We start from the raw sequence: 25,607 nt of genomic DNA on the forward strand, positions 1-25,607 counted from the left end.
AGGATCCATTCAAGTGGTAACAAAGCCATTTCTCAGCCCCTGGGCGGTTCCATCAGAGTCTGAATTTGCTGTGTTAGGCCACAGGACTGGCGTTTAAAATTAGCTTGAAAACGATTTCGTTCGTGCATTGCTGAAGATTAGAAACGCACCGCTCTGAACGATTGTCGGCCCTCCACCCTGGCTGCCATTGGGCATGGGGACCCTTTTTTAATAGCGCTGCATAGGGCCCCATAAATGCTACGGATGGCCCTGCTAGTGAACAGGAGGGATATGACTGTAAGGCTACAGCTACATCAAGCTTTTTTGCGCCAATACTTTTACCGCAAGAGTTTTTGCGTTAAAGTATTTGCGCAAGCGAGTGTCTACACGGGCATGTGCCTTTGCACAAGAGCATCCGTGCCTGCGTAGACGCTCTCTTGCACAAGAAAGCTCTGATGGCCATTTTAACCATCGGGCTTTCTTGCACAAGAAATTCATGTTGCCTGTCTACACTGGCCTCTTGTGCAAGAACAGTTGTGCAAGAGGGCTTATTCCTGAGCCGGAGCATCATAGTTCTTGTGCAAGCAGCACTGATTTCACACATTAAAAGGTCAGTGTTCTTGTACAAGAGCTCCCTGCCAGTGTAGACAGGCAGCACGTTTTTGCGCAAAAGCAGCCGCTTTTGCACAAAATCATGCCAATGTAGACACAGCCTAAGTGTAGCAGTAGCGCTTTTCCTAGCATGGAGGTCATTTACTATTTTCCAGCTGGCTGATCTGTTAGAGGCCTTTGTAGTTTTCAGGCAAAAGCCTGCGATTCCAACCCCCCATCCTGGCTTGAGTGGAAGAACTGCAGAGCTACTGGACAAGTCTCAGGCTCCGTCGACCCTGGCACTTGAGCTGCAAAACTTTTCTTGTAAATGGCTGCTTTAAAAAAAATGTTTTGCGGCAGCAAGTGAAAGTGCGACCGCTGCTTCATTGCACCTGCTGCCACCGTGCCCCTCTGCGTGATGACTTTTCGCAACAAGGTGGTGTCGCTACCGCCTTGGCATCGGTGTTCCCTGTAAGCCGGGCGCTTGTGCGGCCACTCCGGAGAGATTCCAGTGCTGCCTGGCTCATTAGCAGGTGAGCCATCAGCCCCGCCCAGTGACAGGCTCCAGGAACTCACCAACCGCGCAGGGCTGATGAATCACTGTGAAGCTTAGCGGGCCCGCTGGGTTTGTGTGTCTATTTGCACAGGTCACATTGCACATAAAACTTTATGGATGAACGGGGCCATTGCTTGGCGCTAAAAGCTGCACCGTGGAGACGCACCCTAAGTAACTTGTGAGTGGATGCAACATGAGACATGCCCATGCTGGGCAGGCAGCCGGTAGAAGTTGCTATGCCCGTTGTGGCTGTCTAGACGGCCATGTACACGTAGTCGCTTCTCAAGTCATGCTTAATCATGCACAGCGCGCCAGTAGAAGGGCCGTCATGTCCATACTCATTGGGCTAATGAGGGAATTCCTTCAAGCACCGGACCGGTACAGGCGAGACGTTCTGCCGAAGCCGCTGTCCACCAGAGGGCCAGGGCAAGGCGAGTTCATCACGTGGCTGGGCTCAGAAGATGGGCTGGAGCAGGGAAGCTGACTGGGGCAGGCGGAGCTTTAAAACAGGACGGTGCGTGGATGGTCGCATGGAGGCCTTGGTCTGGGATCAATTTCCCAGCTCAGCCAGGGAATACCTGGGCCCCACAACTGTAGGCAAGTCACTGAATTTGGCCCTGACTGTAAACTGGCAATACGGGTTGAACCGCTCTCGTCCAGAACTCTCTTCTCCAGAAACAGCTGTCAGCCGGACTGACTTGTGTTCGCCCAATGGCCACTCTTCATGGGGGTGGCCACGGTTTCCCACGGTCCCATAAAGTTTGTTTCCCATCACCAGGCCTCGCTGTCAGTGCTCTGTGCTGTTTTTTAGCTCTGATTTAATCCCTAATTAGCTTCTACGAGCCCAGGAAGCAGTGGAAGTGTTGGTGATGCTGCTAGAAAATATTGACCTCCCATGGTCTGGAAAACGCTCTTGTTCGGAACCGGTCTGCTCCTAAGGGTGCCGGACGAGAGAGGTTGAACTTGTGACTCGCTTCCCCCTCTCTTAATCTGCCTTCTCTAGTAAGACTTTTCAGGGACCAGCCTACCTCACGCTTGGTCTGTGCAGCACCTGGCACCACAGAGCTCTAATCTCAGTCCTATAGTCTGAAGCACGACTGTACCCTTACAACATTTACTTTGAGTCCCGGGGCCATTATTTAAACTCTCGCACGATTACCTAGGGGCAACGCAGGAGTTTCCTTCTTCCAGCTGCCTGCCACAAAAATAATTTTTAATTAATTGGGCTAAGCAACACAACAGCAGCTTGTCACTGGCTGCCAGATTAACAGATGGCCGACAATCATTAATATTGCAAAACTTCAGGCGTTCCTAATGCCCTAATCTATAAAGCTGGGCCTGCAATCTGCCAGGCCTGGCCCAGAAGCATTGGCTGGGGTCACACCCCACCCCCAAGCTGGGGACAGTCCTATGTAAATATGATCATTCCCCCCGCCCTCCGCCGCAAGCTGAAGAATTTGGCCCCATTGCTATGTCCGTGTGAGCCGGTGGACAGAGCCGTGTGCTCGGGCTTGTCCAACAGAGCCGTGGCCATTGTGCATGACGCTAGCGAAGGGGGTCGTGTGCTCCTCCAAAGTACCCCCAGGATAGGGCTACTTGGCGGGGGCGCTGAAGCTCCACGCCGGACCAGTCTTGAGCGCAACGGGTGCCGTGATCTATTAACGCTTTGCTGCCGCGCCGCAGTTTTCAGACGTTCAGCGCAATGTGTTGTTTGAAGGCAGGTGGCAGCCTTAGCTTCATGTTGCGGATGGGAGAAACCAGGGCTGGCCTTGCCCATAAGCAGAATACGCAGCTGCATAGGGGCACCTGAAAATGTGGGACACGGCTGGGTCTTAATGGCCACCCACCTGCCGCTTCCTCTCCGTGCTCTATGGCTCTGCGTCCGCCAGCGAGGAGCTAGTGAACACAGCCGGCCAGAGCCGTTAGCAGCACAGGGAGCCTGGGAGTGCCCCCCCAGGGCTGCACCATCAGATTGTGAATTTACTGTGCGTCCACGGGCCCGTTGTTCAACATTTGCTTTAAAATATGTCACGCGTGTGTGGCTGCGGATTATAACAGCACCTCTCTAAGGGGACGTCTAGACTACACGGCTCCGTCGACGGAGCCCTGTAGATGAGTTTACTAGACATAGGAAAATGAAGCGGTGATTTAAATGATCACCGCTTCATTTACATCAAAGTGGCTGCTGCACTGTGCCGATCAGCTGTTTGGTGGCACAGCAGGCCAGTCTAGACGCCCCACGGTCGACAACGGAAGCCTTTGTCGACCGCTCCAGTAAGCCTCATTTCACGAGGCATACCGGAGCAGTCAACAAAGGCATCCCTTGTTGACCGCGGCGCATCCAGACTGCCCCAAACAGCTGATCGGCACAGCGTGGCGGCCATTTTGATGTAAATGAAGCGGCGATTATTTAAATCGCCGCTTCATTTTCCTGTGTCTAGTAAACTCATCTACAGGGCTCCGTCGATGGATCCATGTAGTCTAGACATACCCTAAATAATCACTCACGCACACACACACACACACACACACACCAGCTGCCATTGGACACCGGCACACCAGTGTAATAGTACTGCATAGGGTCCCATCAATCCTAAGAACGGCCCTGGGACAAACACGAGCCAAGAGAGGAAGTGACTATTCCAACAGCCTGGATCCGAGCCAGGCGTTTGGCCCATGGCTCGAGGTTCTGTCCAATGGCCCCTGCTGGAAAATTGTCACACTATGGAAGACTACAGCAAAGCTGACCACTGTCGGTCTCTTCCGTGCCTTTAACTTGCTGGCAAACAAGTCACAGGAGCCTCACTGATTCCCAGTTGCTTCTAAATGGGAGGATAAATAGCGAGAGAGCCCCAAGCCAGCCCAACGCGAATGACGTTGTCCATCACAAAGCTCCTTTTCTAAGGGCGGGGGGAGGGGTCTTGCTGGGTGCCACTGCAGATGTGCATAGCCCTACTTAGCTGTCCACTCTAGTCAGATGTCTGAAAAGCCCCGAAAATCCAATCATCCATGTTCAGCGTCATTTTCTCGTTAAACCCCCCAATCCTGTCCCTTACTTGTTTAGCGAGGCGGCAGTAAGAGATTACGATTGATGTCAACAGCTCCGTAATCTGGTACTGCTGAATCCTGTATCACTGACCTCGTGAGTGGCCGGGTGGTGTCATTTAGGCAAGGCCGGATGCCCCAGAGAAGATGGGACCACAAGAGGCTGCCGATGGCGGGAGTGAGCGTCTCAAAGAGAAGCCCAGTGTTGGTGGCCCAGTAAAAGTGAATCTGCTCTCTCTATGAGAAAGCCCTGCTTGGCGTGGTTCCAGTGAGGGCCCCGCCAAAACCCCTAGCCCCCCCCTTTCATTGGGGGGGGTGAAGGTAGGGCTGGGGGCAGTAAGGCCTCAGTTCTGCCCCTTCTGCAGAGGCCCCACCCCCTAGGAGGAAAGGGAGGTGGAACAGTGCATAGTGCTCCCTCCTCCCCCGCAAGTATGGGGAGGACAAGTGATGCACGGCTCCAGCTTTCCCAGCTCGGAGCACCAGGAAAGGAGGGGGGGGCGCGTGGGCCTGGCCCCAGCCTTCCCAGCCCTGGACAACTGGGAGGGTGGGTGCTCGGGAGCAGCAACACTCCACTACAGTAGGTGGTCTGGGGGGGGGGAGAGGCCAGGCTGGCAGTTTGGGAAGGCGATGCTTTCCCCCAACTAGCATACCGGCCACTCGTGCCCCTCCCACCCCCCCAAAAAAAGAAACACTCAGCCAACTCACCAACCCGAGAATCTCGCCCCTGGTGCCTGAGAGGGAACCGAGCCAGGCTCCAGGACACTACCGTGGGAGATGGGTCCAAGGCCTGGGCTTCCCCTAGGGATGTGGCTGTTGGTTTTTACGTGGCAGGCACGCCATCCTGGTGCCCTAAGAAGAGGTGCTGGACCTCCCCCGGTGGAGCCCTGCCACACTTGACCTGGGATGACGGACTTGTGGGCCCCCAATATGGCGGCACTCTATCTGGGCCCCTTCGGCCTGTGCCACGGTAAAGGGACTGTGGCACCGCCCCTGGGGCAGGGACAAGGATACTATGAAGTGGGCGGAGAATAGCCCCCCTCCCTTTGCCTGGCAGCAGCCGCCACCTCTCAGCCCAACACGGCCTGTGACCGTGTAACTCACACACCTAGGCCATGTTTACACCGGCGGGTTATTGCGCAAGAACGGCCAATCTTCTGCAGCGCGTCCACACTGCCCGCCCGCTCTTGCGCAAGAAGCTTTACAGCACAGCCTGGTAAGAGAGGGTTTCGTACGCAAGCACCACGCTCGTTTCTAACAGGTGTAAGCTCGCTTGCGCAAGAGGGCAGTGCGGACGCGTGGCAGGGGTTTCTTGTGCAAGAAAGCCCTATGGCTAAAATGGCCATCGACGCGGTCTTGTGGAAGAGAGCGTTCACACGGCCAGGGATGCTCTTGTCCAAAGCACATTTGATGAAGAAGCCGCCAGGGTAGTGTGGTTACTGAGCAATGCAAGTGGCACCTAGACCGCAGCAACAGTTAAGCCCAAGAGACCTCTACAGCATGGGCTGGGAGCTATCTGGCTTTTAGCTCAGAGGGTAGAGGCTCCTGTACTTACTTCAGAGGTCCCAGGTTCAAATCCACCTGGTGGTGGTTACAACAGCAGCACGATTTGGCCTATGAGGGGGCCAACGAAGCAGAGCCTACGAGGTTAGCAGAGGTTGCATCGGTGGAGCCAGCCCAGCTTGGCCCACTATTGTCCCGTTTGGCCTCCTTCTGCCCCATCAGAGATCCCGCCCGGGGGGCCTGGCCCAAGTGAGGCATAGGCCAGAGGTGGCGGCACGTCGTCCGTGCCGAGCAGCGTCTCACATGGACCATGTGATCAATTACAAAGGAAAAAAAAGTAGTGATTTCCGGTGGAAATGGACTGGGTTGGGGCAGGCAATCATTTTCACAGAGGGGCCACTGAATTAATTTTGGTACCTGGTCATGGGCTGGCTTCACACACTGCCTCCCTGAAAGGGGTGGGGGGCTGGGTGGAAGGGGCGGGGCCTGGCCAGAAGGGGTGGGGGTGGGCTGGGTGGAAGGGGCGGGGCCTGGCCGGAAGGGGTGGGGGTGGGCTGGGTGGAAGGGGCGGGGCCTGGCCGGAAGGGGTGGAGGTGGGCTGGGTGGAAGGGGCGGGGCTTGGCTGGAAGGGGTGGGGTCTGGCCAGAAAGGGCGGGGCCTAGGGACTAGTTTTCCCTCCGAGTTGTCTGGGGCCAGAGGTTTTGAATTAAAAACGCAGCAAGGGTCTCGTGGCTCCCAGCCCCACCTCTACCGACTTGCTTGGCAGCTGCCCTGGGTGGCTGCAGCTATTGAAAGGATCCCCGGTTCGGGATCACACCACACCCAGGAGCCCTTTAAATAGGATCCTGCTGCCCGAGCCACTGCCTGGAAAGTCAGTGGCATGGGCAGCAGGCGATACATAGAAACCAGCCAGGTACAGCCTGCAGGCCAGAGCCAACTGTGAGGCAGGCCTGGCCGCTGGGCAGCCAGTAGCTGGAGAATCCTGCTGGGGGGGCCTACGGCCAGATTTGAGCCCAGAGAAAATAGCACAATGAGGCCACCAGGCGTGTACGTGGTCAGCCGGCCTGAGCGCCATGGTGGGGCTCCCTCGCCCCTGCCCTGACTCCTGCCCCCCTCATCATTTCGGGGGTAGACCCGTCCCTGGGACCCCAGCCTTCCCCCTCCGTTTGATGAGCAACAGGCCCATTCCTGGCACATCCCATTGGCCTGGTACCACCAAACCCTGACCTGGCTTGACGTTAGGAGCCGAGGCAGCTGCCCACCACACTGGGGGGGCCTCGCGCTTACCGTTCAGGCGGCGTCCTTGACCAGACCGACTCCTGGATGGAGGGACCGTGGGCCGTGCACGCAGCCCAGGCTGTGTTAGCTGAGCCAGACCCCAAACCTGCCCTGGATCCAGCCCGCTGCTGTGTGGGGTCAGTTGGCTGCCCAGAGCTTGTGAGTCGGGGTGGCAGGCCGGGACCCTGGAGCTCCAGTCCCACAGGGCTGGCCGGGATCTCCAGCCTCGTGGCATGTGGCTGCCCCCGACCCCAGCCCTTTGGTGGCTGGGCAGCAGCTCCTGCCCCTACGGGGCTTGTGGGAGCAGGCAGCACCCCCGACTCTCCCCCACGCAGCTGGGCGAGACCCACGATCCCTGAAGCCAGGCCACTGGCCCGGACCCCGACCCCATGGGGCAATCGGGGAGCCCTGGACCTCTGAGGCCCTGCTGGCCAGGGAGGAAGCATGGACCATCCCCCCACCCCCACCCTGGCAGCGGGACCCGCCCCGCAGGCTGCCCTTGAGCACATGCTGAGCCGGGCCACAGCTGAGTGCGCGTGTGGCCTGCACACCCGGGGTTGCGTCACCTGCCCGAGGGCCGTGCACCCTGAGTGGTGCTGCATTGACGGCCGCCTCGGCTCTGCCGGTGGGCCCCACCCCGAGCCTGGTCTTCTGTCCGGCGCAGCCAGACCCTGCCTGCCCTGGCGCCTCATTGATTTGGAGCTGGGAACGCCGCCCCCCGAGGAGAAAACAGGAGCTGCTGGGGAAGGTACAAGAGCCATTAATGAGAGCGCCTTTGGGTACACACACACACACACACACAGACACGCACACAGACATAGACACACCCACAGAGACACATACAGAGAGATATACACACAGTAACAGACACACAAGCACACACACAGAGACACAGACACACACAGACACACAGAGACACAGACATACATACACAGACTCAAACACACACACACACACACAGACACACTGCGAGATGCACAGCGTAATGGAGTGCTAGCCTAGCCAGTGTCATCGGGAAGGGGTCGGGCTTTGCCGCCAGCGTAGGAGCAACAGCCCCGCTCTGCCCATCCCAGCGTGTCGGCCAATCTCTCAGCCCCACCCCGCCGGCTCCCGGGCCACACCGTGCCAACCGCCCCCCGTCTCATCCAAGCTGAGCCCGCCCCCTCCTCCCCCCGGTCCTTTGTCCCTGTCTCTTTGCCATGCTGGGACCAGGTGCCTTTGAGCCAGGGATGTGCCTGGTTAATCCATTCGCCAGAGAGCATCACCCGTACTGGTAACCAGCGGCCCGGCTGGGCTCTCGGCCCGCGGCGTCCTGGTGAAGCCGTTCCACAGAACGTTTGAGCGGTGAACTGATTAACCAGGCTGGTGCAGCCCTGCTGAGCTCACACTGACTGGCCAGCGGGGGCCAGGCTGCTGCGATCATGTCTGGGGCGGCGCGGCTGGGGCTACTGTCATGGATGCTGCCACTACAGACACAGCCAGGGCCCGGGGCCACCAGAGCCCGGATCCCCCTGCCCCTGCCTGGGGCCGTCCCGTCCGGTTCCCCGGTTCCCTAGCAAGCACGCCGGGAAGCCGCGTACCTCCCAGGTCGCCAGTTAACCTTTCACATCCCTAACTTCAAAAAAAAATATCAGTGAATCTTTTACCTCCCCCGCCAGCCTCGCCAGTCTCCTTGCCCAGCCACATCCAATGTCCCACACCAATCTTCCCACTCACTTTTTCCACCCATGAGCAGAATAAATGTTGTTCTGTGCACCCAGTCATGTGCAGCTGTGCACCACCAGTCAAAACACAGGGTGCTGGCTGCAGGGGGGGCCCTGCGTGCACTCTGCTAATCAGCTGGGCGGCTTTTGACTCTCTCTTGGGGGGGCCACCCAAGCGCCCCACTTACAGGGAACACCCCGACTCCTGATCTCCTCTCCCCCATCCCAAACTCCATGTTCCAATCAAATTCCACTCGGTTGCCCGCCGCCGCCTGGCCCTGCCCTCACATCAGGCCCCTTTCGCCTGCCTGTCGCCACGCTGAGTGTACATCAGAGACAGGGGCCCCGTCCTCGCTTGGCACACAGCCGCCCAGCGCTGCCGTGGCCAGGTAAGTCCTGCGTCTCCTAAGTCCCAGCTAGGTCGGCCTTGCTCCACAGCCGGGCTGCAGCAGCACTTTGCAAAGAGCCATGGACCAGACTTGTCTCCATCTCGGAACCAGCTGGACCACTTGTGTTGTCGTAGGGTCTCAGGCAACCGTGCTAACAAGCGACAATTAATCCTGTGGCACCTTAGCGCCGAACATCAATATATCGCTGCAGATTGACAATGACACGCTGGAGGTCTCATTAACCCCACCCTACACCGGAAACCTGCCGACTGTTCTTCTTACCTACATGCCTGTAGCTTCCATCCAGGACACGGCACACTGTCCATTGTCGATGTCAGCCCTAAGATCCAACCGGATCTGCTCCAATCCCACTGACGGAGACAGCCAGCTACAGGATCGTGATCGGGCATGCGTAACGCTGAACTACCCACCTGGGGAAGTGAGGAAACAGATTGACAGAGCCAGACCAGCACCCAGAAATCTGCTTCCTCAACACAGGCCCAACAAAGAGAAGAACAGGACACCGCTGGTCATCAGCTACAGCCTGCAGCTTAACCCGCCCCCGTGCATCAGTGACAATCTACAACCTAGCTGGGAAAACGATCTCTCATCTCACAGGCCTTGGGGGACTGGCCCATCCTGGCTGCTGACAAGCCCCCTAACCTGAAGCAAATTCTTTCCAGCAGCCGCACATCACACCTCAGACACACTCAGCCAGGAACCTGCCTCTGCAATAAAGCCCGTTGCCAACTCTGCCCCCACATCGATACAGGCGACACCCTCACAGGATCTAACCACATCAACCTCCACATCCAACTGCCCGTCCTCTGATATGATCTATGCCATCAAGTGCCAGCAGTACCCCTCTGCCAGGGATATTGGCCAAACCGGACAGTCTCTGCACCGAAGGATTAATGGACTCAAATCAGACATCAGAAATGGGACCACAGAAACCAGTAGGAGAATATTTTAACCTGCCTGGGCACTCAATCATAGATTTACAAGTAGCCGTCCCTCTACAGAGGAGTTTCACCAGCTAATGACAGCAAGACAGTGCGGAACTGGCATTGACAAATCTGACACTGTTTCCCTGGGCTTGAACAAAGACTTAATTGGATGTCGCATTACAAAGCCAGCCTCCCCTGCCTCCAACAGCTACATTTTTACATCAAATGCTAAGACTGGAACACGTCCAGCCCATTTAATTAGCCTCATTAGCACGGGTCCTGCAAAGCACAGATATTTTTTCCCTTGTTATAAATATCTTGGTTCTGTAAGCTCCACGCCAGCGCCTCGTCTGAAGAAGTGGGTTTTGCCCACTAAAGCTCATGCTACACTAGATATTTTTGTTAGTCTCTTAGCACTGGTCTACACTCGGCAGTTATTTCAAAATAACCCCTCTTATGTTGAAATGATAAACAGAGCATCCACACTACCAAGGTGGTTATTTCAAAATCTGTCCTGCTTTCCTCGGGGGATAACGCTTACTTCAAAATAGCTACTGCGGGAGTTACGATTTCAAATTTAGTTATTGCACAATGATTGCCTAGTGGAGACGCGCCCTAAGGTGCCACAGGACAACTCGTTTTTAAACTAACACAGCTCCCCCTCTGAGACCTCGTTATAAGCAGTAACTGCTGCCCACTCCGGTTCCAGCTACTCCCACCCTCTGCCCCAGAGCAGTCTGGACCCCTGAAATCTGAATCCGTTTTCTGTTCAAGACCATGTTGCCTCAACACTAGTCTTTCAGGTGCCTTACCTGACGGCTACACTGCACCTTGCTCTGTGTGTGTGTATATACTACTCCTCGCTCTGTGTGTGTGTATATACACTACTCCTCGCTCTGTGTGTGTGTGTGCGTGTGTATACACTGCGCCTCACTCTGTGTGTGTGTGTGTATGCTGCACCTTGCTCTGTGTGTATACACTACTCCTCGCTCTGTGTGTGTGTGTATATACACTACGCCTCGCTCTGTGTGTGCGTGTATACACTGCGCCTCACTCTGTGTGTGTGTATGTACACTACTCCTTGCTCTGTGTGTGTGTATATACACTACGCCTCGCTCTATGTGTGTGTGTGTGTATGCTGCACCTTGCTCTGTGTGTGTGTATACACTACTCCTCGCTCTGTGTGTGTGTATATACACTACTCCTCACTCTGTGTGTGTGTGTGTGTGTGTGAGTGTATACACTGCGCCTCACTCTGTGTGTGTGTATATGCTGCACCTTGCTCTGTGTGTGTGTGTGTACACAGCTCCTCGCTCTGTGTGTGTGTGTGTATACTCTACTCCTCGCTCTGTGTGTGTGTGTGTGTGCGTGTGTATACACTGCACCTCGCTCTGTGTGAGTGTGTGTGCGTGTGTATACACTGCACCTCGCTCTGTGTGTGTGTCTATATACACTACTCTTCGCTCTGTGTGTGTGTGTATACACGGCACCTCACTCATTGTGTGTGTGTGTGTATATACACTGCTCTTTGCACTGTGTGCGTGTATACACTGCACCTCGGTCTGTGTGTGTGTGTGTGTGTATATACACTGCTCTTCGCACTGTGTGTGTGTGTGTGTGTGTGTATACACTGCATCTCGGTCTGTGTGTGTGTGTGTGTGTGTGTGTGTGTGTGTATACACTGCATCTCGGTCTGTGTGTGTGTGTGTGTGTGTGTGTGTGTATACACTGCACCTCGCTCTGTGTGTGTGTGTGTGTGTGTGTGTATATATACACTGCTCTTCGCACTGTGTGTGTGTGTGTGTGTGTGTGTGTGTGTGTGTGTGTGTGTGTATACACTGCACCTCGCTCTGTGTGTGTGTGTGTGTGTGTTATTTTAGATTTTGTTTGGCAGTAATTAAAAAAGTCACCATGGGAATTACTTGAATTCTTAGCACTACAGTTTTTGGTCATTTTTTAAAAAAAAAATCTGCCATCATTTCTGTTCCTGCCCCGTGTCTCATTTTAACGAGTTTAAAAGGGGAACGGAGCCATTTCTTGCTGCTGGCAAGGTGGCCCGCTCAGTCATACAGATGTGACCACAACAAGCCTGGAACCAGTGTGCACATAGCGAGACAACGCTGGCAACAGTTGTGTGAAGGGCTCAGTGGCGAAGCCAGAGCTGGAAATAGAGTGAGAGATTTTTTTCTGGTGTAATCACGTTGCAGACACGAACCAGAAATCTGTCTGCAACGTATCCAGCAAAGCCTGTGGCTGAGTGGGACCGTAACGATTGTATCACGCCGTGTTGTTCTATCGAGCATCCCTTGGGCTCCTGCATCCCTTCGGGAGACAATTAACGCACCAGCTTCGAGAAAGGTAACGATGGCACCCAAACGCTTGCTGTTACCAGCCGTGGCAAAAAGACCGGTCAAGAACTAACGAGCCCCCAGCTTTCAGATCCTCCTCTGCAGAACCCGTTAGCCGGCGCAGAGGGCATCGCCGTGATCTGCACGAGACGCAAACTCGCTCGCGCGCAGCTCCGCTCAGGACCAAACCGTAAAACAGCAAAATCCCCCAGGGGAGGGTGGGGCGGGGGGCTGGGGAAAAGCCGGTCTCATTATCCCGCCCGGCGCTGTGTCGGAGGCAGCTGGACTGGCTGTACATTAATAGATTACACTGAGGATTTGCGATTGTTAACGGGGAAGCGTGCCGGAGCGGGATTCATTCCGGGAAAAGGCCACCGAGGCGCACGGAGCCAGCGGAGGACGCATCCTTAGGAGGGACCTGCGTCGTCCTCCCCCCAGCTCCTCCTGGTACCCGTTTTTCTTACAAGGTAGGTGGCAGATTTGATTTATTGGAAAAGCAGCCCTGGAAAGGGAGGGGGGAATTTATTCCTCCCCCGGTTCCCGGCAGGGGAAGAGATTAAATCAAAGCCGTCTTGCATGCACTGCTATTGATTTGCCAGCCTCGCTCTGTAACCACAGCAGGGACCCCCGGCTCGCTGGCACGGCCTCTGCTGCCGGTTGGAAAAGTCCAGGGAGGCGGGCACTGCCCTGCGCCATGGGGCCCTTCGCAGCTGCTGGCCGGGGGTAGCGCCCCGATCGTTGTCGCACTGGGCTGCCCGGGGGGAGAAAGCCGGGGCTGCCTCTGGACTGCTGAGGCGGTCAGGGGATGGGTGCAGGGGGACAGATAACATGACCCGGGGGTGGGGGCCGCGGCGATGCTCCGAGAGCACCACGCAGGGACATGTGTGAGGGTCCCGGGCCCGGCTGGTGACCAGGATTGGCGCAAAGAGCTCTGCCGAGGCCCGGAAGCTTTTCTCGCTCGCCGACAAACGTCGGGCCAGTCAGCACCGTTACCGCGCCCACCTCCTCTCAGGCAAGGCTGTTTCCGGGCCAAACCAGCCTCCTCGTAGCATTGAAAAAGCTTCAGGGGGGACGTTCGCTGCAGCGCTCGCTGTGTGGGATGAGGAGGGGTTGGGAACGGCCGCCACGTGAAGAGAGATTAAAAAGACTGGGACGTTTCAGCTTAGAAAAGAGGAGACGGAGGGGGGGATACGATAGCGGTTTATAAAATCAGGCCAGGTCTGGAGAAAGTGACTCAGGAGAAGGGATTCACTTGGTCCCATCCCATAAGAACGAGGGGGGTCACCCAATGAAATGAACGGGTGAAAACAAACCAAAGGAAGTTTTTTCTTCATGAAGCGCACTGGCGACCTGTGGAACTCCTTGCTGGGGGATGGTGTGACGACCAGGACTTTAACAGGGTTCAAAAAAGAATGAGATACAATCACAGAGGACAGGTCTATCGGGGCTATTAGCCACGGTGGGAGGGATGTGGTGGCCCTAGCTTCTGTTTGCCAGAGGTTGGAAATGGGTGACGGGGGAGGGAGCGCTTGATGATTTCCTGCTCTGTTCACTCCCTCTGGGGCGCCTGGCTTTGGCCGCTGTCGGCAGACAGGACCCTTGGCTGGATGGACCTTTGGTCTGACCCAGCATGGCCGTTCTTATGTCGCAAGGGGAGCGAGCGTGGTGCTGGAGGCTGGCTGTGGGGAGAAAGGGAGGGTCTACCTCATGCGGCTGCAGCCAGCAGACTAGCTGAGTCGAGGACCTCCCCCACAAATGCCCCGGCCACCCACAATGCAATGGGGGGAGAGGCTGCTCCCCGGGGGCCAAGTGCCACGCACAGGCAGCTGGGTTTCCACGCCGCCCCCCCCGGCAGATGGCAAGACGGCCCTGAGCACCGGTGCTGCCGCTGGCTGGCTGAGGAGGGACCTGGCTCGGGTAGGTCGGCCCACCTGGTACCACCCCCCCACGGATGAATCCCCTCCCGCAGGCCGAGGTCTCCCTCTCGCGCCTCAGGGGGGCCTGGGTCCCAGCGCTCCTGACTCGTGGCGCCCGGGGAGGGGGCAGGGGGAGATCTCTGTGACCTCCCCATGGACGACCGCAAGGGGCGCCGGCGGCTTTGACGCCCACGTCGGCTCTAGCGGCACGGAGGGGCTCCTGGACCGGCGTGGCCGAGGGTAGCTTGAGCTGGATGGATACCACCCGGCCCCCCCACCTCACTCCTGGGCCAGGGCAGCTCGGGTCGCTATTGGGAAGCAAGGGGCCCCACGGGGACAGGCAGCAACTGGGGCGGATGCGTGGGGCAGAGGGGCTGTGCCCACCCCAAAGCCAGCATCATAGGGGGCTGCCTACGTCGCTTCTCTCCTCGTCCGTGAAGCAGCTTAGCATTGGGGCGTTCGGGACCAGGACTCCACGGGGGTTTGTTATAGACTTTCTGTGTCACTGCCGGCCGAGCCTCAGTTTCCCCAGCTGTAAAATAGGGCGGCTAATGCTTCCTTCCTCCCCTTGGCAAAGCCCGGCAGGCGGGCGCGCGAGCTGGAGCCAGCCTGAGAGCAGAGGCGGCCACCGCTGGGGTCGTTTCCTTGGGCTTTTTGCTCGGAGGTCCCCGTCCCCACCCGTAATTCGAGTTCTGTAATGTTTTTCCTTCCTCTCCCCCGCGCAGCCCCTCCCGTTCTCCTCTCGGCCTCTCCCGTCTCCGTCCCTGCCCCCTCTTGCCGCGCGCCCCTTTCTCGCTGCCGTGCTGCTAGCGTTAAGCCCGTGGCGGGTGCTGTTTGCCGGAAAAGGGCAGGAGCTGTTGGATACAGGACCAGGTCGGGGGGCACAGACACGTCCCACCTTGGCCAGCAGGGATAATCCTAGAACACTGGGACTGGACAGGACCTCGAGAGTCACCGAGTCCAGCCCCCTGCCCTCACGGCAGGACCCCGTACCGTCTAGACCATCCCTGATAGACATTAGGGATGGTAATAATAATCCTCTAACAATCCTACCAAGGCTTGTAGCTGGGTTCACTACAGCCTGCGATGGCCTATCAGTGAATGCCGACCCCCCTGCCCGCAGCCAGACCCTGGCCCCGCGGCTGATCGGACACCAATGCAAAACAGGAATCATAGAGCCCCCTCCCGCTACCCCGCCGGGGTTTGCATGTCCAATTTGTTACACGCCAGAAGAGAAGCCAAACCGCAATCAAAGCGGAGCATTTGAATGCTCATGCGACGGGCAGCCCATGCAAAGCACACGGTCGGCCGGCCCGGGCTATAAAACCAGAGGCAGGGGTGTGATTTGTGCTGCTGCGCGTTAACTTGGGCAGAGGCGGCGGCGAGGCGCAGAGGTAGGTGCAGGGCGCTGCAGGGGACGGGGAGACAAACACAGCGGGCAGGAGGTCACAGGCCCGGCCTCTGTGTAATACGCTGTGGGGCCGAGGCTCTTTCCAGTCAGGGCCGGTGCGAGAGACGGGAAGCCCCCTCCCCGGCGGACACAACGCCTCCCTGCAACGTGGGACTGGCAGAAACAACGCTTGCTTGCACCTGTGCCCAATGCAGAGGGAAGAGCAAATTTTCCGTGGTGGCAGATACACGTTGCACCTGGGAACAGGGACTGGGCCCTGTGAAATCGCACTTCGCCGGGTATCCAGCTGCCTGTATTCCCGAGCGGCAGCTGGAGCCGTTAATTGCAAGGTGGAAGGGGAACCGGAGGCAGCGCTGGCAGGGGGGGAGGGAACACGATGACTCAGCAAACTGGTGCTTGTTTAAGGAGTTTTCCCGTTTTCGTTCACTGGTGACTCCTCAGGCGTGGTTGGCCTCAGACAAAGTTGTTCTCCCCCCGGCAGCTGATTGTGAGTGATGCACCAGGATTAGATTTGCAGCCGTCAATAGCAAGCACCGTCCGTTTCCTCGCACGCACGCACAGATCTCCCGCCACCGCAGCTGAAATGTACAGGGCGGCAAAGTAAGAAAAACGCCGCTTGAGACATGAGGCGCGTTTGATTTTTCAGTTATTTATCGGGCCGCAGGACGCTCTTAAACAATTGTCTGACCCTCCCCCGCCCCCGGGTGACCATCCTCCCATAACTTCCTGCCACGGTGAAAATTAAAATAGATGGAAGGTTAAAAATAACACTTAAAAATAAAACTATGGCTGTCTACTGTCAAAACCATCACAACATAAGAATCCAATGCTACCAAGCGATGTTCCCTCTAATTTTCGCCATCCATGTGCAGAATACATTTTGTTTGAAATGAAATGAACAGGTAGCAGGCTTAAAACAAACCGCAGGAAGTATTTCTTTACACAGTCAACCTGTGGAACTCCTTGCCGGAGGATGATGCGAAGACCAGGACTTGAACAGGGTTCAGAAAAGCACTAGATAGGTTCCTGGAGGTTAGGTCCATCGATGGTGATTAGCCAGGATGGGGAGGAATGGTGTCTCTAGCCTCTGTTTGTCAGATGTTGGAAATGGGTGACAGAGGAGGGATCACTTGATGATTCCCTGCTCTGTTCATTCCTCCTGGGGCATGTGGACCTGGCCCTGTCGGAGGATAGGACACTGGGCTAGATGGACCTTTGGTCTGACCCAGTGTGGCCGTTCTGTGCACTGAGGCCTGTGCAGACATGCCCCACCAATAGAAACGCAGGCAATGGGCTGCACTCAGCTTTCTATATTACCTCACCAGCCCGTCACCCTGACCACGGGCCCATCACACCACTCATGGTGGTAGAGAAAGCAAGGCCTGACGGGACTGGGTCCATTCAACCCCAGCCAGACCGAGTGAGGTGCCCCTCCAGGTCACACGCTTTGGTAGGACAGGGCGAGAGGGATGTTAAAGGGCCAGGGCCATCAAGCCAGCACCTTTCAGCTGCCCGACCTGTGCCCACAAACGGGACCAAGGTGAGCGCGGGGGAGGAGAGCCGAGATGCGACGGGGTTCACAGCCCCCACCGTGTCTCACGCCTGCCGCACAGGGCCAGAGCTATAACACTCCTGCGCACACCTAGGGACGCCCCCCTGTGAGAAAATGGATCATTCCATCGAGGGTTCCACCAACGGGCCTACTCCTCACGGGATCTAGCTTGCTGCAGCCTCACTAAAGGCAACGTTGCAGGCTAGGGGGTGTGGCCCCAGGTTGCCACCGCTGGGCCAGACATTCGGAGAGCGGTAGGGGCGCTGAATAGCACCTCACTGCAGCCGAAGCCCCACCCGCGTCAGTAAGGGAGCTTGTCACATTTGACTCAGGCGAGGGGGTAACAGACCCGGATCCTTCACGTCCCATTCGCTGCAGGAGGAAGCTCCGAACGGTTCCTTTCAGCCGCTGCAGGAAAGCAAAGCTGCTGGGGGTGGGATGACCAGCAGCAAAGAGGGGCATGGAGAGGTGACCATGACAGATCAGAAGGTGAGGCGTCCAGCAAACAAACCCACCTGTTACGGTTTCGAGAGACAAACTCTACAGGTGCCACCTCCGTACTTGAACCCCTGAGGTGGCCCGCAAGGCCAGGAAGATACCAAGAGCCTCCAAGAGGGCCGCCAACGCTGACGGAAGCTATTCTGGGAGGTTTCTTTCCCCCGACACGTCTAGACTGCATTGGTTCCGGAAATAGCCCAACGGAGCAACGCCGCGTCCAAGGAACGCGCCCGCTCTTGCGGAAACGTTTTCGAAAGAGCCGAGGCGCACTTTCGCCGTCCCTGGAAACCTCGTTCAACACGGAATGGCTCAAAAGAGCATTTTATTTCCAAATTGGGCGCCTCGCAGACGCGCCCAATTTCGAAATAGCCTCTTTCGAAATTACATCGAAAAAAGACCCGCCATTTGCATACTGCCAATTGTGCATCTTTTTTCCATTTTACAGGGCAGGCTGGATGTAGCTGAAAAAAAGTGTCTTAAAATATTCGATTTAAACGCCTCAGGTTTGCTTTCAATAGTTACCAGGAGGTTGGTGTTGATGCTAGGAGACACCAGGCCAGTCCTGGTGGGTTGGTAACCTGACCTCCCAGCATCCATGAAGCTTGCAATGCCCCAGTATCCGAGTGCTTCTGATGTATTTACCCCTGTGCTGAAAGGATGTAGTGAGGTACCAAGACCCAGACCCTTAACGGGAGGGAGGTGCCCCGCGCCTGTTGACATTAACGGGAGACGGGTAGTGAAATACCGATGAGAACCCAAGTCAAAAGGACACAGGAGGGTTGTGGCCGAGCCAGCAGCTACGCACCAGTCCCAGGAGTCCCAAACCCACCCCCTGCCCCCTGAATGAGCCTTCCTCCAGCCTACAGCCCTCGTCAGAGATTAGACAATAGGAAACGGGTCCTGGTGGCTTTTGCCAACAGCTGGCCGGAGAACGGTCGGCCCTCCTCTGTGTCCAATGGCGGATTAGCCCTGTGGCAAGGGAGTCCAGTTTTGGCTCCGAGATTTAGCCAACATTCTCTCCTCTGACCTAGGTCCTCTCCCGCCGTGTCCGAAAGCCCCCTCAGATGAAATGGGTCTTGCCTCTCGCACCCAGACTGATCAGGCACCACATCAGAGCGAGGTGCCCACGTCCGACCATGGTGGGGCTGGGCCGGGTGTCCAAAAGGAAACTCCCCCCCCCCCCAAGCTCATTCAGTAGGAACCGCGTTGGGTTAGTCTCCCTTGGGAGTCACATTTTGCTTCTCTCGCCATTCACCCTGCCCCCAGGGAAGTACCACGCGGCCGACCCACGTCAGAGCTTCGCCCGCTGGCAGCCCGCTCCTGCAAGGCCGCTATTTGCATCAAGCCTAAATCCTTCATTTCCATCGGGCGGGACCAGCTGCCAGCTCTCCCTCCCCGTGCCCTGCACAGCACTCAGACGGATTTGCTAGTCAAACGATAATGCCGTATGATGCACTATGCAAATTACAGAGGGGAGGGGGGCCAGCACGGGAGAGCTTTGCTTTCAAACGAAGGCACCAGCCCGACCTAGATCCTGGGAAGTCGCCTTGGACCAAGGAGCAACCATGGGAAGGACCCATGATGCATGATCCCGATGTGCCACAGGAGACAGAAAAGGGCTGGCTCTGGCCTACCAGGTGGCCTTTTCCCATGGGGTGCTAGGATGGCAGCTGTATAGAGAGAAGGGGAGGGAGGGGTCTTGGTTGTAGCGAAGGAGCTGCCAACGAGACCCTGGCAGAGGTTTGGAACGACATCTAAGGGCAGTGACAGGAGCAGATTTGGGGGATGAGCGTGATGGGCCACGGGGAAAGGTAACCAACGCTTAGCTTCCTGGCATGACCTCGTTGACGGCAGCCAGAGGGCGCAACTCACCGAGGGTTGCGAGGTAACATTCTCTTACAGCAACGTACGGCGCCACCCTCACCGGGTAACTGCCACGCCCATGACGGGAGGGGGTGCACGGAGGGCTGTGCCGCGTTCTCCGTGAGCCATTCGCTCGGCCAACGCCAGAGCAGAGGTCTTTCCCAGGGGATAGAGGCACCCGGCCGCCCAACCCTGAGGTGTTCAGCCCTGAAGGGATCCTGAGAGGAAAAAACGGGAGGTGGGAGTCTTAACGCGCGCCCATTTGCCTTTGTTTTTCAGCCCTGGTTGCTGCCACGTTGAAAAGGACTTTCAGGAAGACCTACCACCATGGATGAATGGGAACTTCCGCAGTGGAAGAAGGAAGTCGACAGCCTGAAATACCAACTGGCTTACAAGCGGGAGATGTCATCTAAAACAATACCCGAGTAAGTCGATGCCTTCCCCTCCCCTTCAGCTGCTCCCATGGACCAAGGGAGTGGGGCTCAGCCCAAACCCCAGTGGACAGGCACCCTCCTCTCAAACAGGCCCCTTGGACCACACTGACCTAAATTGGTGTAGCCCAGCAGGGGGCTGCCTGAGGCCCAGCGGGGCTCTAAGTGTGGCCCATGAGAAATGTTGTTTGCCATTGCGTGACGTGAGGTGGGGGCTGGTTGCACACCACATTGATGGGCAGAGCCCTGCACTTCTTCTGCCTCCCACCACAGTGCTGCTCTAGTTCGGTAGGCACAACTCCCCGCCCATTCTAGGGATGTGGGCACAGTGAGCAAAACGACCCTCTCCCAGCAGACTGGTGTGGGTCCGACCACCTCGCGGCCCACGGAGATGGAGGGCCACTCCTGCGGCCCGCTCGCTAGCCCAGGTTGCCCATCGCTGGTGTAGCTCCACTCAGGTCAATGGAGCCCCGCTGATAACCTTGCACTTTTTGTTGTGGCCGCCTCGCCGGAAAGGCTGAGACAGACACGCCATACCTTCTAGGTGCTCCGGAGGCTGGGAGGAGTGAGGTGTATGGGCAGGCTGTGGGGGAAAGTCTACCCTGCACCGGACCGCAGGCTCCCTGGCCCTTAATTCAGTCCCTTTTGCCAGAAATAAATTGGCACCAAGAATACTCGGGTCCCGATCCTCCAAAGTACTTAGGAGCTTTGAAACCAATGGGAGTGACGTGCCTGATTCGCTCCGAGAATCGTGGCTGAAATGCATCATCTTATCTAGGCAACTGTCTCTTCCCCACCCGCACGAGACCACCAATGCCGTGGGAGGATTGCAGAGCCACAAGCTTTCAGTCTGGCCAGTTTTCCCCAGCCTTGATTTCCTGGGTCACCTGTTACCACCATAGGATCAGAGCACTAATACCTACAGCGAGGTGGGCAGTGTCGCCAAGCTTGCAGGAAGCCCAACTACGGGGGCTCGAAGTCAGCAGGAAAGATGAAGGGGAGGGGGGTTCCAAAGAGGATGGAGCGAGGCTGTTCTCAGTGGTGGCAGGTGGCAGAACGAGGAGCAATGGGCTCACGTTACAAGGGGGGAGGTCTAGGTTGGATACTAGGAAAAACAATTTCCCTAGGCGGGTGGGGAAGCGCTGGGATGGGTTCTCTAGGGAGGGGGTGGAATCTCCATCCCTGGAGGTTTTTAAGTCCTGGCTTGACAAAGCCCTGGCTGGGATGATTGAGTTGGGATTGGCCCTGCTTTGGGCAGGGGGCTGGACTCGATGACTCCTGAGGTCTCTGCCCGCCCTGGGATTCTATGGCTCACCGAGGATAAATCTGGGTGACATGGATCTATAACTATCACACAATCGCAGAACACTAGGACTGGAAGGGCCCTCGAGAGTCATCGAGTCCAGTCCCCCGCCCTCATGGCAGGACCCAGCACTGTCTAGACCATTCCTAATAGAGGTCTAACTTTCCTTTAGCTGATCCAACCCACTCCCGTCTGTTTCCCAGGGCCTTCCCCTTGCATTAGAAAGCAAAAGACGATTCCTCTTTAGCCACCCGCTTTTAAGACTGTGGCCACTTGCAGGGTGCTGACGTTGGCCTATATTTAATGGTGCCCACACACCTCTCCCTGTCCAGCGAGCCTCCACATTTCCTCCCCGCAGAGCCAGACTGGAAGCGCCCCTAGAAACATCACTTCCCATCTCCATACCAACAGTGAGGCTAAGTGCACGGACAAGGTGTTCGGCAACACTCGTGCAAAATGAGTGTGCAAAGGCAGGTGCTAGAGCAGAGGCGGGGGGAGGGCTGGCCCTGAATTTGCATCTACATTTGAACATCTGTGCCTTCAGGTCTTTTGGGACTTAATACTGATGCAATTCCAGAGGGCATGTGGCCGGACTTACTCCATTCTAGGCACCTCTGCTGGAAAAAATCCACATGCCTTCTTGACTTGACGGTCCAAGCCTGGCACCGTTCATTGAAACCTCCGGAGGCTGAACCTCTACCAATCCAACTCAAGACCTAGCCAGCTAGCAAAGTGCTGTCCCACCTGCTTTCACAGCATCAGACGCAGCTGCCCTGGCCCCTTCCCCTTTCGAGCTGTGAGATTACTCCCCTCTGAGAAGAGCAAACACCAGCTCCAAGAACCATGGAGGCAGTCCAGAGCACGTGAGCAATAATAAACACGGCTCTTTCTTGGCCGTCGGCTTTCTGAGCTGCAAGAAGCATGTGTGTTTATTGAAAGTTGCCCATAAAAATCACCTGACTCTGGGCGCTGGGGCTTTCAAAACAAAATCCAGTATCGAGAGAGCCGGCCACACTGTTCTCTCTAGCTGTAGCAGGGAGGTGGAGACGTGAGAGTCCACGTCATCACAACCTGGCCCAGTTACTCTCTGCCTGCATGCGCCCGAGGCTGAAATCCTTCCACTTTGTCCAATCGCTCTGTAAGCATCCCGAAAGCCATCTTACTTGTCCTCCAACTCCCTCCTTAACACGCTGACACCTTCCTACTGTAGCCCAGAATGCAGCATTCCGTACAGTCGCTCAGGTCGGGTGACACTGACAGTTCTGGCATCCCCGCCTCCTGCATTGTGGGAGGAGGATGGCAAATCGAGCAGGTTTCACGCGGCAGAAGAGAACGCTAGTGAAAATGCATCGTGCCTTCCTTACTTGGCGAGCCCTGGTCCAGGCCATCTGTGTAAGCCTTACACATTCCAGGCAGCGGGCTGAGCTTTAGAATACAGCCCCCTCGTATTACAAAAAAATACCACCTCCTGGGTGGGCAACCGATTGCATGGGTGAGCAAACGTGGTGCAAAGCCAAGGCGTTTTGAAACAGAGGTTCTCCAGCTGTGGTCTGCAGAAGGCTGGCAGGTCACGTGCTGCCAATTCCTCATTTTCACCTGCTGATCTGCATTTGCAGAAATTCAGGGGGCCTGAAAGGCTTCCCTGCTGTTACCTTCCCGTATCATTCCTGTAGCCGTTAGGGGATCATGAACGGCAGGAGAACACGAGACTCACTGCCCCCTTGCTACTGCTACTGCTCCTGACACCGCAGCCAAACGCTCTGGACCACGTTGTGCCTGGCATCCAATTCCGCTCACTCTAATAGCAGACACCCCCCCAGCAGTGGGACACTCAGACGCTGGAGGTTGAGGGTTTATTAGTGCACCACGGTGTTAATGTCACGGCTCACAGGTCGTGCCCGCACTTGGCCCCTTGGCGGACCCCCACCCTCCAGCGCAACAGCCCCTTCTCGGGGAGCCCCCTCCAGTGCGGTGACCCCCTCTTGGGGGGTTCGCCCCTCCGCCTCCGGGACGGTGCCTCACAGGGCCTCCAGCCGCCTGCCTCCGCCGTGAGCCCCCTCCCTCTGGACGCCCAGGGCCTCCACTCCTAGAGGACATAGCCCCCCTGTTCTCTAGACCAGAGCAACGATCAGCTAGCACCAAACAGAAGGGGTTATTGAGCTCTGAACGCAGCAACGGGTGTCTCAGGCCAGTAGGCCTGGGCCCTCAGCCCACACGTCGGCCTCCCCCTGCAGCCAGCCGAGCTCTCCCCAAAAAAACAACCACCCCCAGTCTCCTCCCAGCCTGCTGGGTTCTCCTTAGAGTCACACTCCTGTCTCTGTGCCCTTGGGCAATTTGTTTCGCCCCCTTGTCTCTTGAGACAACAGTTATTTTACCTGTCTCCTGGGATGGGTCAGCTGCGAGGTTCCCACTAAGATTTTTCCACCCACGTGTGGAATAAATTTTGTTACGTGCACCGAGGCATGTGTGGATGTGCACCACAAATAGAAACACATGCTGTCAGCTAGGGGCGCTGTGCTCGTCAGTGGGGCAGCATTTCAATCTCTCCAGGGTGGCCGCCTTAGTGCACAGCTTATGGGGGACACTGGTCAGCTGAGAGATGCCATGGAAACACTAAGTATAATTACTGCAGAGCCATGAAAAGAAACGTTTCATCTCCACTCCAGTGAGAATAAGACAATGAGAAACCCACAGAGCTAATGGCTTTCCTCTCCCCTCTTCTCCGCAGGTTGATTAAGTGGATAGACGATAACATTCCAGAAGACCCGTTTCTGAATCCAGAGCTGATGAAAAGCAACCCTTGGGTGGAGAAAGGAAAATGTAGCATCCTCTAATGTACCTAAGTCTAACTCGCTCCCAAACAGCAGTGGCTGACAAAATGCTTCCATCCAAGATACTCAAGTTTGCATTAACTCTGAATGTACATTTTTTAATTAGTGTCCTAATATGAGTAACTCAACAAACACGATCCTCATCTGGTCTTATTATTTTTATTAGTAGAAGCCATTCTTTTTTATACTAAAAAAACAAAAACAAAAACAGCACATAGCACCAGAGTACATTGGTCAGAGATGCAATATATTGGAGATGCATGGGAACTCGAAAAGCAAAATTATACCACAGGCAGAAACTGTCTCATGATTAATTCTGTAGTTTTCAGTTACGCGCTCGCTTAACTCTGCTTCTGTGAACCTTACAAAGCCTTTTTGAACTTGTAAAAGAAAAACAAAAAAACTTTTATAAACAAAATTTCAATAGTTTTTTTGTATATTGTAGACTATACAATTTTGCAGCACCACTGGCGAAATATGAGAACGACGGGGTTTATAAATGAAATAAACAAAGCAATACTTCACATGTTTTTAACATTTTTTTATTTTGCTTATTTACTTTTTTTTTCTTTTTTACAAACAGCTGAATAGAAAATAAACGTAGGAAAGTTCTCATGAGCCATACATTTTTTTAGAAGGCTGAGTCATGCTTTTCTTTCTGTTCTGTATGTATTGTTTCTTCTCTTTTATTTCTTTCTCTGAACACTAGAGCAAATCCTTAATGTAAATATTCCGCCTGACGGCATTCGAAACCCCTTCATTAAATCGGAACCAAACATCACTCTTTCCAACGGCTTTTCCAATTTGTTTTTCGACAGAGTCTTGTTCAGATGTTTGATTAGCTGATGGTGACCGGAGAAAGTGAGTGGTGGGGGGAGGGAGGAAAGATACAATAATAAAATTAAATCCAGGGATTTAAAATTGGAAAGTCTTAACAAGCAAAGGCCACAGACTCTGCAGGAAGAACCAATAGGATTCTAAAAAGGATGGCCCCTGCAAATATTATTGCTAGGCATGGTGCTTCCTATGTGCGGTCCCACAGTCAATTCACGATGCCACAGTAAGTGCATTCAAAACTAGGTTCCTCTGTTCCAAAGCCCTGATAATACACCCACTTCAGCATCTCACGTAGCTTTATTAAGGCCTGGCCTACATTTATGAATGACATCGCCCTAGCTACGTCGCTCAGGAGCGTGAAATACGTCACACCCTGATCACAGCAGTTGGATCGACCTAACCCCATTCACCTAATTGCATCCAGAAGAACCGTTCCATCAACCTAGCTCCTGTCTCTCAGAGACAGACGAGCGACAGCAGCAGGAAAATTCCCTCTCTCCACGTAGGAAGTGTCTATGCTAAGCAGCTGTAGCACAGACATGCCCTAAATAAAATTACGGCTTAAAACATTTGCAGGAGCAGAACGGCAGCCATCTTTATTGTTCGTTAATTGGGCCTTTGGGTGCTTC

At 55.6% G+C, this 25,607-nt stretch overlaps 2 protein-coding genes across 3 annotated transcripts in view; one reads left to right on the forward strand and one right to left on the reverse strand.

Annotated features, from left to right (window-relative positions):
- The first annotated feature begins 12,191 nt into the window (after positions 1-12,191).
- Positions 12,192-24,144, forward strand: GNG13 (G protein subunit gamma 13). Of its 2 annotated transcripts, none has more exons than XM_006129299.3 (3): positions 12,192-12,803; positions 19,856-20,001; positions 24,039-24,144. In XM_006129299.3, exons 2-3 carry the CDS (start codon positions 19,904-19,906, stop codon positions 24,142-24,144), a joined length of 204 nt encoding a protein of 67 aa, XP_006129361.1. In that variant the 5' UTR covers positions 12,192-12,803; positions 19,856-19,903. The 2 variants fall into 2 exon arrangements, with proteins under 2 accessions (XP_006129361.1, XP_025043626.1); XM_025187841.2 differs by lacking the exon at positions 12,192-12,803 and adding an exon at positions 17,257-17,704.
- The window catches only part of CHTF18 (chromosome transmission fidelity factor 18), a 51,765-nt gene continuing 50,184 nt past the window's right edge, over positions 24,027-25,607 (reverse strand). The window contains exon 22 of the mRNA XM_075899806.1: positions 24,027-24,983. Within this exon, the coding sequence (XP_075755921.1) occupies positions 24,847-24,983 (137 nt within the window). The 3' untranslated portion in view covers positions 24,027-24,846. The remainder of the gene's footprint in view (positions 24,984-25,607) is intronic.

Source organism: Pelodiscus sinensis, chromosome 16 (genome assembly GCF_049634645.1).
Source record: "Pelodiscus sinensis isolate JC-2024 chromosome 16, ASM4963464v1, whole genome shotgun sequence".
Taxonomy (NCBI): domain Eukaryota; kingdom Metazoa; phylum Chordata; order Testudines; family Trionychidae; genus Pelodiscus; species Pelodiscus sinensis.